Genomic DNA, 12,122 nt, shown 5'->3' with positions numbered 1-12,122 from the left:
AAATCCTTGAGTAAAAGTCTAAAAGCATTTGGTTTTAAATATACTTAAGTATCAAAAGTACATTTACTTGCTAAAATATACTTAAGCGTCAAAAGTAAAAGTATTTATAATTTCAAATTCCTTATATGAAGCGAAGAGGACAGCCCCATGTTCTTGTTTTTGAAATGGAGTGTGCCCCTGGCTATCCGGACAACACTCAGACATTATTTACAAAAGATCACACTTGTTTTAGTAAGTCTGCCAGTTCAGAGGCATGACCACGTGTTCTCTTGATAAGTGTGTGAATCTCACAAGTTTTCGGTATTCAAGTATTCAAAATGTAACTTCGGGTTATCAGGGGAAAATATATGGAGTAAAAAGTACAATATTTTCTTTAGGAATGAAGTGAAGTAAAAGTTGTCCAAAATATAAATAGTAAAGTACAGATACCCCCCAAATAACTACTTCAGTAGTACTTTCAAGTATTTTTTACTTAAGTACTTTACACCACTGCTAGATCAGCACTGGTATAGCAGACTGTCAGTGATTGTACAGGCAGGATTTGGACCACTTCAGCATCGTAATCTACCAATCAGTGTCCTTATCACCGTACACATTCAGTAGAAGAAAAAAACCTGGTCCTCCTGCTCAGTGCAGCGTTATCTTTGAAATGTGTTGGACTTTGAGAGAGAGAGAGAGAGAGAGAGAGTCTACAATTGGCACTTGGAGTAACGTTTACTGGTACACATGGTTCCATAAGTGTTCTGTAGAAAGAGATCCTTAGAGTTTATACTTCATACTGTACATTCTTAAATGATTGTTCACATACAGTATATATTTCCTGATTTGAGAAACCAATGTTTACGATGGAAACATTTAGATGACAAATGACATCGGTATGTGCTCAACAACATTCCTTTGTTTTCCAAGGAAAATATATGACAAAGTACAAATAAGTACTGTGATAATTGTTTTCACGTTTTTAAATAAGGCTAACATAAACACTCTTATATAATCATAATATACAACAGCATAATTATTATACTTCTGATCCCTCAGAAGGAAAAAGGCACTCATATTAAGTACATTTTTTTAACATCGGGCACCATTTTAGAGTGTCTTTGGACAGATGTCAAAGATAGTCTCTGCAAACCTTCATATTATAAACACATAGAAAAAAAGACAGCACATCTTCCTGGCGACTGACACCTGCATTGTCTCAAACCCCTGAACAAAGAGAGCCAGAGATCCTATAAACCCTAGTGTAAGATCCCTTCACCCTGTAGCCGTTGACAAAAGACATTTTGGCAGCGGTAGTGAACACAAAGTCCTCCCAAGCATCCATTAGAGTGCACACTGTCAGTCAGACAGAGGGTGAGGGGAAACAGAAAGGCTTTTTCAAGTCAAAAGATGCTGCCCTGGGGGCACCTGTATAGCTGGACGGGAAAATGAACCTATGTAACCCACTTAGTTAGCATGGGCTAGCTTTCGCTACCTTAAGTTAGCTTAGCTTAGCCAAGCATATAATGGCTAAACCAAGCTTAAGTTAGCATAGACTAACCTAGCCTCAGACAAACTCCTCCTCGCAGTGGGCCTCCCCCACCAGCAATGAGTATTTGTCGGAGTCGCTGAGGGCCATGCAGTTGAGGGAGTGCTTTGATTGGAGGGAGTTGATGGATGCGCGGAAGAAGTTGACGACACGGTCAAATAGCCTCAACTTGGGGGAGGGGCTGCGCAAATCGCCCATGCCGATGTGGACGCTGACATCTGATAGGCTTGCAGCGTGTCTCTTTTGACTGCCCAAACGAGACTCCAGTAGCTCAGCACTGGGCTTAGTGTAGCTACAAACAGAGAGAGAGGAGAGTTAGTGTAACTACAAACAGAGAGGAGAGTTAGTGTAACTACAAACAGACAGAGAGAGGAGAGTTAGTGTAACTACAAACAGAGAGGAGAAGAGAGTTAGTGTAACTACAAACAGACAGAGAGAGGAGAGTTAGTGTAACTACAAACAGAGAGAGAGGAGAGTTAGTGTAACTACAAACAGAGAGAAAGAGGAGAGTTAGTGGAACTACAAACAGAGAGGAGAAGAGAGTTAGTGTAACTACAAACAGACAGAGAGAGGAGAGTTAGTGTAACTACAAACAGAGAGGAGAGTTAGTGTAACTACAAACAGAGAGGAGAGTTAGTGTAACTACAAACAGACAGAGAGAGGAGAGTTAGTGTAACTACAAACAGAGAGAAAGAGGAAAGTTAGTGTAACTACAAAAAGAGAGGAGAGTTAGTGTAACTACAAACAGAGAGAAAGAGGAGAGTTAGTGTAACTACAAACAGAGAGGAGAGTTAGTGTAACTACAAACAGACAGAGGAGAGTTAGTGTAACTACAAACAGACAGAGGAGAGTTAGTGTAACTACAAACAGAGAAGAGAGTTAGTGTAACTACAAACAGACAGAGAGAGGAGAGTTAGTGTAACTACAAACAGAGAGGAGAGTTAGTGTAAATACAAACAGACAGAGAGAGGAGAGTTAGTGTAACTACAAAAAGAGAGGAGAGTTAGTGTAACTACAAACAGAGAGGAGAGTTAGTGTAACTACAAACAGAGAGAAAGAGGAGAGTTAGTGTAACTACAAACAGAGAGGAGAGTTAGTGTAACTACAAACAGACAGAGGAGAGTTAGTGTAACTACAAACAGACAGAGGAGAGTTAGTGTAACTACAAACAGACAGAGAGAGGAGAGTTAGTGTAACTACAAACAGACAGAGAGAGGAGAGTTAGTGTAACTACAAACAGAGAGAAAGAGGAAAGTTAGTGTAACTACAAACAGAGAGGAGAGTTAGTGTAACTACAAACAGACAGAGGAGAGTTAGTGTAACTACAAACAGACAGAGGAGAGTTAGTGTAACTACAAACAGAGAGAAAGAGGAGAGTTAGTGTAACTACAAAAAGAGAGGAGAGTTAGTGTAACTACAAACAGACAGAGGAGAGTTAGTGTAACTACAAACAGACAGAGGAGAGTTAGTGTAACTACAAACAGACAGAGGAGAGTTAGTGTAACTACAAACAGAGAGGAGAGTTAGTGTAGCTACAAACAGAGAGGAGAGTTAGTGTAACTACAAACAGAGAGGAGAGTTAGTGTAACTACAAACAGACAGAGGAGAGTTAGTGTAGCTACAAACAGAGAGGAGAGTTAGTGTAACTACAAACAGACAGAGGAGAGTTAGTGTAACTACAAACAGAGAGGAGAGTTAGTGTAACTACAAACAGACAGAGGAGAGTTAGTGTAACTACAAACAGACAGAGGAGAGTTAGTGTAACTACAAACAGAGAGGAGAGTTAGTGTAGACAGAGGAGTTAGTGTAACTACAAACAGACAGAGGAGAGTTAGTGTAACTACAAACAGACAGAGGAGAGTTAGTGTAACTACAAACAGAGAGGAGAGTTAGTGTAGCTACAAACAGACAGAGGAGAGTTAGTGTAACTACAAACAGAGAGGAGAGTTAGTGTAACTACAAACAGACAGAGGGAGGAGAGTTAGTGTAACTACAAACAGAGAGGAGAGTTAGTGTAACTACAAACAGACAGAGGGAGGAGAGTTAGTGTAACTACATACAGAGATAGGAGAGTTAGTGTAACTACATACAGAGAGGAGAGTTAGTGTAACTACAAACAGACAGAGAGAGGAGAGTTAGTGTAACTACAAACAGAGAGGAGAGTTAGTGTAACTACAAACAGAGAGGAGAGTTAGTGTAACTACAAACAGAGAGGAGAGTTAGTGTAACTACAAACAGAGAGAAAGAGGAGAGTTAGTGTAACTACAAAAAGAGAGGAGAGTTAGTGTAACTACAAACAGACAGAGGAGAGTTAGTGTAACTACAAACAGACAGAGGAGAGTTAGTGTAACTACAAACAGACAGAGGAGAGTTAGTGTAACTACAAACAGAGAGAAAGAGGAGAGTTAGTGTAACTACAAAAAGAGAGGAGAGTTAGTGTAACTACAAACAGAGAGGAGAGTTAGTGTAACTACAAACAGAGAGGAGAGTTAGTGTAACTACAAACAGACAGAGAGAGGAGAGTTAGTGTAACTACAAACAGAGAGGAGAGTTAGTGTAACTACAAACAGACAGAGGGAGGAGAGTTAGTGTAACTACAAACAGAGAGGAGAGTTAGTGTAACTACAAACATACAGAGGAGAGTTAGTGTAACTACAAACAGACAGAGGAGAGTTAGTGTAACTACAAACAGACAGAGGGAGGAGAGTTAGTGTAACTACATACAGAGATAGGAGAGTTAGTGTAACTACATACAGAGAGGAGAGTTAGTGTAACTACAAACAGACAGAGAGAGGAGAGTTAGTGTAACTACAAACAGAGAGGAGAGTTAGTGTAACTACAAACAGACAGAGAGAGGAGAGTTAGTGTAACTACAAACAGAGAGGAGAGTTAGTGTAACTACAAACAGACAGAGAGAGGAGAGTTAGTGTAACTACAAACAGAGAGAAAGAGGAAAGTTAGTGTAACTACAAAAAGAGAGGAGAGTTAGTGTAACTACAAACAGAGAGGAGAGTTAGTGTAACTACAAACAGACAGAGGAGAGTTAGTGTAACTACAAACAGACAGAGGAGAGTTAGTGTAACTACAAACAGAGAGAAAGAGGAGAGTTAGTGTAACTACAAAAAGAGAGGAGAGTTAGTGTAACTACAAACAGACAGAGGAGAGTTAGTGTAACTACAAACAGACAGAGGAGAGTTAGTGTAACTACAAACAGACAGAGGAGAGTTAGTGTAACTACAAACAGACAGAGGAGAGTTAGTGTAACTACAAACAGAGAGGAGAGTTAGTGTAACTACAAACAGAGAGGAGAGTTAGTGTAACTACAAACAGAGAGGAGAGTTAGTGTAACTACAAACAGACAGAGGAGAGTTAGTGTAACTACAAACAGACAGAGGAGAGTTAGTGTAACTACAAACATACAGAGGAGAGTTAGTGTAACTACAAACAGAGAGGAGAGTTAGTGTAACTACAAACAGAGAGGAGAGTTAGTGTAACTACAAACAGACAGAGGAGAGTTAGTGTAACTACAAACAGAGAGGAGAGTTAGTGTAACTACAAACAGAGAGGAGAGTTAGTGTAGCTACAAACAGACAGAGGAGAGTTAGTGTAACTACAAACAGACAGAGGAGAGTTAGTGTAACTACAAACAGACAGAGGAGAGTTAGTGTAACTACAAACAGACAGAGGAGAGTTAGTGTAACTACAAACAGACAGAGGAGAGTTAGTGTAACTACAAACAGACAGAGGAGAGTTAGTGTAACTACAAACAGAGAGGAGAGTTAGTGTAGCTACAAACAGACAGAGGAGAGTTAGTGTAACTACAAACAGAGAGGAGAGTTAGTGTAACTACAAACAGACAGAGGGAGGAGAGTTAGTGTAACTACAAACAGAGAGGAGAGTTAGTGTAACTACAAACAGAGAGGAGAGTTAGTGTAACTACAAACAGAGAGGAGAGTTAGTGTAACTACAAACAGACAGAGGAGAGGTTAGTGTAACTACAAACATACAGAGGAGAGTTAGTGTAACTACAAACAGACAGAGGAGAGTTAGTGTAACTACAAACAGACAGAGGGAGGAGAGTTAGTGTAACTACATACAGAGATAGGAGAGTTAGTGTAACTACATACAGAGAGGAGAGTTAGTGTAACTACAAACAGACAGAGAGAGGAGAGTTAGTGTAACTACATACAGAGATAGGAGAGTTAGTGTAACTACATACAGAGAGGAGAGTTAGTGTAACTACAAACAGAAAGGAGAGTTAGGAACTACAAACAGAGTTAGTGTAACTACAAACAGACAGAGGAGAGTTAGTGTAACTACAAACAGACAGAGGAGAGTTAGTGTAACTACAAACAGACAGAGGAGAGTTAGTGTAACTACAAACAGACAGAGGAGAGTTAGTGTAACTACAAACAGACAGAGGGAGGAGAGTTAGTGTAACTACAAACAGAGAGGAGAGTTAGTGTAACTACAAACAGAGAGGAGAGTTAGTGTAACTACAAACAGACAGAGGAGAGTTAGTGTAACTACAAACAGACAGAGGAGAGTTAGTGTAACTACAAACAGAGAGGAGAGTTAGTGTAGCTACAAACAGAGAGGAGAGTTAGTGTAACTACAAACAGAGAGAAAGAGGAGAGTTAGTGTAACTACAAAAATAGAGGAGAGTTAGTGTAACTACAAACAGACAGAGGAGAGTTAGTGTAACTACAAACAGACAGAGGAGAGTTAGTGTAACTACAAACAGAGAGGAGAGTTAGTGTAGCTACAAACAGAGAGGAGAGTTAGTGTAACTACAAACAGAGAGGAGAGTTAGTGTAACTACAAACAGACAGAGGAGAGTTAGTGTAACTACAAACAGACAGAGGAGAGTTAGTGTAACTACAAACAGAGAGGAGAGTTAGTGTAACTACAAACAGAGAGGAGAGTTAGTGTAACTACAAACAGACAGAGAGAGGAGAGTTAGTGTAACTACAAACAGAGAGAGAGAGGAGAGTTAGTGTAACTACAAAAGAGAGAGAGTTAGTGTAACTACAAACAGACAGAGGAGAGTTAGTGTAACTACAAACAGACAGAGGAGAGTTAGTGTAACTACAAACAGAGAGGAGAGTTAGTGTAGCTACAAACAGAGAGGAGAGTTAGTGTAACTACAAACAGAGAGGAGAGTTAGTGTAGCTACAAACAGACAGAGGAGAGTTAGTGTAACTACAAACAGACAGAGGAGAGTTAGTGTAACTACAAACAGAGAGGAGAGTTAGTGTAACTACAAACAGAGAGGAGAGTTAGTGTAACTACAAAAAGACAGAGAGAGGAGAGTTAGTGTAACTACAAACAGAGAGAAAGAGGAGAGTTAGTGTAACTACAAAAATAGAGGAGAGTTAGTGTAACTACAAACAGACAGAGGAGAGTTAGTGTAACTACAAACAGAGAGGAGAGTTAGTGTAACTACAAACAGACAGAGGAGAGTTAGTGTAACTACAAACAGACAGAGGAGAGTTAGTGTAACTACAAACAGACAGAGGAGAGTTAGTGTAACTACAAACAGACAGAGGGAGGAGAGTTAGTGTAACTACATACAGAGATAGGAGAGTTAGTGTAACTACATACAGAGAGGAGAGTTAGTGTAACTACAAAAAGACAGAGAGAGGAGAGTTAGTGTAACTACAAAAATAGAGGAGAGTTAGTGTAACTACAAACAGACAGAGGAGAGTTAGTGTAACTACAAACAGACAGAGGAGAGTTAGTGTAACTACAAACAGAGAGAGGTTAGTGTAACTACAAACAGAGAGGAGAGTTAGTGTAACTACAAACAGAGAGGAGAGTTAGTGAGAGTTAGTGTAACTACAAACAGACAGAGGAGAGTTAGTGTAACTACAAACAGACAGAGGAGAGTTAGTGTAACTACAAACAGAGAGGAGAGTTAGTGTAACTACAAACAGAGAGGAGAGTTAGTGTAACTACAAACAGACAGAGGAGAGTTAGTGTAACTACAAACAGACAGAGGAGAGTTAGTGTAACTACAAACAGACAGAGGAGAGTTAGTGTAACTACAAACAGAGAGGAGAGTTAGTGTAACTACAAACAGACAGAGGGAGGAGAGTTAGTGTAACTACAAACAGAGAAGAGAGTTAGTGTAACTACAAACAGACAGACAGAGGAGAGTTAGTGTAACTACAAACATAGAGGAGAGTTAGTGTAACTACAAACATAGAGGAGAGTTAGTGTAGCTACAAACAGAGAGGAGAGTTAGTGTAACTACAAACAGACAGAGGAGAGTTAGTGTAACTACAAACATACAGAGGAGAGTTAGTTTAACTACAAACAGACAGAGGAGAGTTAGTGTAACTACAAACAGAGAGGAGAGTTAGTGTACAAAACAGAGAGGAGAGTTAGTGTAACTAGAGAGGAGAGTTAGTGTAACTACAAACAGACAGAGGAGAGTTAGTGTAACTACAAACAGACAGAGGAGAGTTAGTGTAACTACAAACAGAGAGGAGAGTTAGTGTAACTACAAACAGAGAGGAGAGTTAGTGTAACTACAAACAGACAGAGGAGAGTTAGTGTAACTACAAACAGAGAGGAGAGTTAGTGTAACTACAAACAGAGAGAGAGTTAGTGTAACTACAAACAGACAGAGGAGGAGAGTTAGTGTAACTACAAACAGAGAAGAGAGTTAGTGTAACTACAAACAGACAGACAGAGAGAGTTAGTGTAACTACAAACAGAGAGGAGAGTTAGTGTAACTACAAACAGAGAGGAGAGTTAGTGTAGCTAGAGAGGAGTTAGTGTAACTACAAACAGACAGAGGAGAGTTAGTGTAACTACAAACACAGAGGAGAGTTAGTTTAACTACAAACAGACAGAGGAGAGTTAGTGTAACTACAAACAGACAGAGGAGGAGAGTTAGTACATACAGAGATAGGAGAGTTAGTGTAACTACATACAGAGATAGGAGAGTTAGTGTAACTACAAACAGAGAGAAAGAGGAGAGTTAGTGTAACTACAAAAATAGAGGAGAGTTAGTGTAGCTACAAACAGACAGAGGAGAGTTAGTGTAACTACAAACAGACAGAGGAGAGTTAGTGTAGCTACAAACAGAGAGGAGAGTTAGTGTAACTACAAACAGACAGAGGAGAGTTAGTGTAACTACAAACAGACAGAGGAGAGTTAGTGTAACTACAAACAGAGAGGAGAGTTAGTGTAGCTACAAACAGACAGAGGAGAGTTAGTGTAACTACAAACAGACAGAGGAGAGTTAGTGTAACTACAAACAGAGAGGAGAGTTAGTGTAACTACAAACAGACAGAGGAGAGTTAGTGTAGCTACAAACAGAGAGGAGAGTTAGTGTAACTACAAACAGAGAGGAGAGTTAGTGTAACTACAAACAGACAGAGGAGAGGAGAGTTAGAGTTAGTAACTACAAACAGACAGAGGAGGAGAGTTAGTGTAACTACAAACAGACAGAGAGAGTTAGTGTAACTACAAACAGACAGAGGAGAGTTAGTGTAACTACAAACAGACAGAGGAGAGTTAGTGTAACTACAAACAGAGAGGAGAGTTAGTGTAGCTACAAACAGAGAGGAGAGTTAGTGTAACTACAAACAGAGAGGAGAGTTAGTGTAGCTACAAACAGACAGAGGAGAGTTAGTGTAACTACAAACAGACAGAGGAGAGTTAGTGTAACTACAAACAGAGAGGAGAGTTAGTGTAACTACAAACAGAGAGGAGAGTTAGTGTAGACAGAGGAGAGTTAGTGTAACTACAAACAGACAGAGGAGAGAGAGAGAGAGTTAGTGTAACTACAAACAGAGAGGAGAGTTAGTGTAACTACAAACAGAGAGTAGAGTTAGTGTAGCTACAAACAGACAGAGGAGAGTTAGTGTAACTACAAACAGACAGAGGAGAGTTAGTGTAACTACAAACAGAGAGGAGAGTTAGTGTAACTACAAACAGAGAGGAGAGTTAGTGTAGCTACAAACAGACAGAGGAGAGTTAGTGTAGCTACAAACAGAGAGGAGAGTTAGTGTAACTACAAACAGAGAGTAGAGTTAGTGTAGCTACAAACAGACAGAGGAGAGTTAGTGTAACTACAAACAGACAGAGGAGAGTTAGTGTAACTACAAACAGAGAGGAGAGTTAGTGTAACTACAAACAGAGAGGAGAGTTAGTGTAGCTACAAACAGACAGAGGAGATTTAGTGTAACTACAAACAGACAGAGGAGAGTTAGTGTAACTACAAACAGACAGAGGAGAGTTAGTGTAACTACAAACAGACAGAGGAGAGTTAGTGTAACTACAAACAGAGAGGAGAGTTAGTGTAGCTACAAACAGACAGAGGAGAGTTAGTGTAACTACAAACAGACAGAGGAGAGTTAGTGTAACTACAAACAGAGAGGAGAGTTAGTGTAACTACAAACAGACAGAAGAGAGTTAGTGTAACTACAAACAGACAGAGGAGAGTTAGTGTAACTACAAACAGACAGAGGAGAGTTAGTGTAACTACAAACAGAGAGGAGAGTTAGTGTAGCTACAAACAGACAGAGGAGAGTTAGTGTAACTACATACAGACAGAGGGAGGAGAGTTAGTGTAACTACAAACAGAGAGGAGAGTTAGTGTAACTACAAACAGACAGACAGAGGAGAGTTAGTGTAACTACAAACAGAGAGGAGAGTTAGTGTAGCTACAAACAGAGAGGAGAGTTAGTGTAACTACAAACAGACAGAGGAGAGTTAGTGTAACTACAAACAGACAGAGGAGAGTTAGTGTAACTACAAACAGACAGAGGGAGGAGAGTTAGTGTAACTACATACAGAGATAGGAGAGTTAGTGTAACTACAAACAGAGAGAGAGAGTTAGTGTAACTACAAACAGACAGAGAGAGGAGAGTTAGTGTAACTACATACAGAGATAGGAGAGTTAGTGTAACTACAAACAGAGAGGAGAGTTAGTGTAACTACAAACAGACAGAGAGAGGAGAGTTAGTGTAACTACAAACAGACAGAGGAGAGTTAGTGTAACTACAAACAGACAGAGGAGAGTTAGTGTAACTACAAACAGACAGAGGAGAGTTAGTGTAGGAGGAGAGTTAGTGTAACTACAAACAGACAGAGGAGAGTTAGTGTAACTACAAACAGACAGAGGGAGAGTTAGTGTAACTACAAACAGACAGAGTGTAACTACAAACAGAGAGGAGAGTTAGTGTAACTACAAACAGAGAGGAGAGTTAGTGTAACTACAAACAGACAGAGGAGATTTAGTGTAACTACAAACAGACAGAGGAGAGTTAGTGTAACTACATACAGAGATAGGAGAGTTAGTGTAACTACATACAGAGAGGAGAGTTAGTGTAACTACAAACAGAGAGGAGAGTTAGTGTAACTACAAACAGACAGAGAGAGGAGAGTTAGTGTAACTACATACGTAGATAGGAGAGTTAGTGTAACTACAAACAGAGAGGAGAGTTAGTGTAACTACAAACAGACAGAGAGAGGAGAGTTAGTGTAACTACAAACAGACAGAGGAGAGTTAGTGTAACTACAAACAGACAGAGGAGAGTTAGTGTAACTACAAACATACAGAGGAGAGTTAGTGTAACTACAAACAGACAGAGGAGAGTTAGTGTAACTACAAACAGACAGAGGAGAGTTAGTGTAACTACAAACAGAGATAGGAGAGTTAGTGTAACTACATACAGAGATAGGAGAGTTAGTGTAACTACATACAGAGAGGAGAGTTAGTGTAACTACAAACAGAGAGGAGAGTTAGTGTAACTACAAACAGACAGAGAGAGGAGAGTTAGTGTAACTACATACAGAGATAGGAGAGTTAGTGTAACTACAAACAGAGAGGAGAGTTAGTGTAACTACAAACAGACAGAGGAGAGTTAGTGTAACTACAAACAGACAGAGGAGAGTTAGTGTAACTACAAACAGACAGAGGAGAGTTAGTGTAACTACAAACAGACAGAGGAGAGTTAGTGTAACTACAAACAGACAGAGGAGAGTTAGTGTAACTACAAACAGACAGAGGAGGAGAGTTAGTGTAACTACAAACAGAGAGGAGAGTTAGTGTAACTACAAACAGACAGAGGGAGGAGAGTTAGTGTAACTACATACAGAGATAGGAGAGTTAGTGTAACTACAAACAGACAGAGAGAGGAGAGTTAGTGTAACTACAAACAGACAGAGAGAGGAGAGTTAGTGTAACTACATACAGAGATAGGAGAGTTAGTGTAACTACAAACAGAGAGGAGAGTTAGTGTAACTACAAACAGACAGAGAGAGGAGAGTTAGTGTAACTACAAACAGACAGAGGAGAGTTAGTGTAACTACAAACAGAGAGGAGAGTTAGTGTAACTACAAACAGACAGAGAAAGGAGAGTTAGTGTAACTACATACAGAGATAGGAGAGTTAGTGTAACTACAAACAGAGAGGAGAGTTAGTGTAACTACAAACAGACAGAGGAGAGTTAGTGTAACTACAAACAGACAGAGGAGAGTTAGTGTAACTACAAACAGACAGAGGAGAGTTAGTGTAACTACAAACAGACAGAGGAGAGTTAGTGTAACTACAAACAGAGAGGAGAGTTAGTGTAAC

The 12,122-nt window shown here is 39.8% G+C and overlaps 1 protein-coding gene across 1 annotated transcript in view; it reads right to left on the bottom strand.

The window, feature by feature from the left end:
• Positions 1-695: 695 nt before the first annotated feature.
• Positions 696-12,122, bottom strand: part of LOC115122968 (copper-transporting ATPase 1-like) — a 76,341-nt gene continuing 64,914 nt past the window's right edge. The window contains exon 21 of the mRNA XM_065018366.1: positions 696-1,820. Coding sequence (XP_064874438.1) covers positions 1,547-1,820 — 274 coding nt within the window. The 3' untranslated portion in view covers positions 696-1,546. The remainder of the gene's footprint in view (positions 1,821-12,122) is intronic.

This window comes from Oncorhynchus nerka, linkage group LG5 (assembly GCF_034236695.1).
Source record: "Oncorhynchus nerka isolate Pitt River linkage group LG5, Oner_Uvic_2.0, whole genome shotgun sequence".
NCBI classification, from domain to species: domain Eukaryota; kingdom Metazoa; phylum Chordata; class Actinopteri; order Salmoniformes; family Salmonidae; genus Oncorhynchus; species Oncorhynchus nerka.
This window is presented reverse-complemented; position numbering and strand designations above follow the sequence as displayed.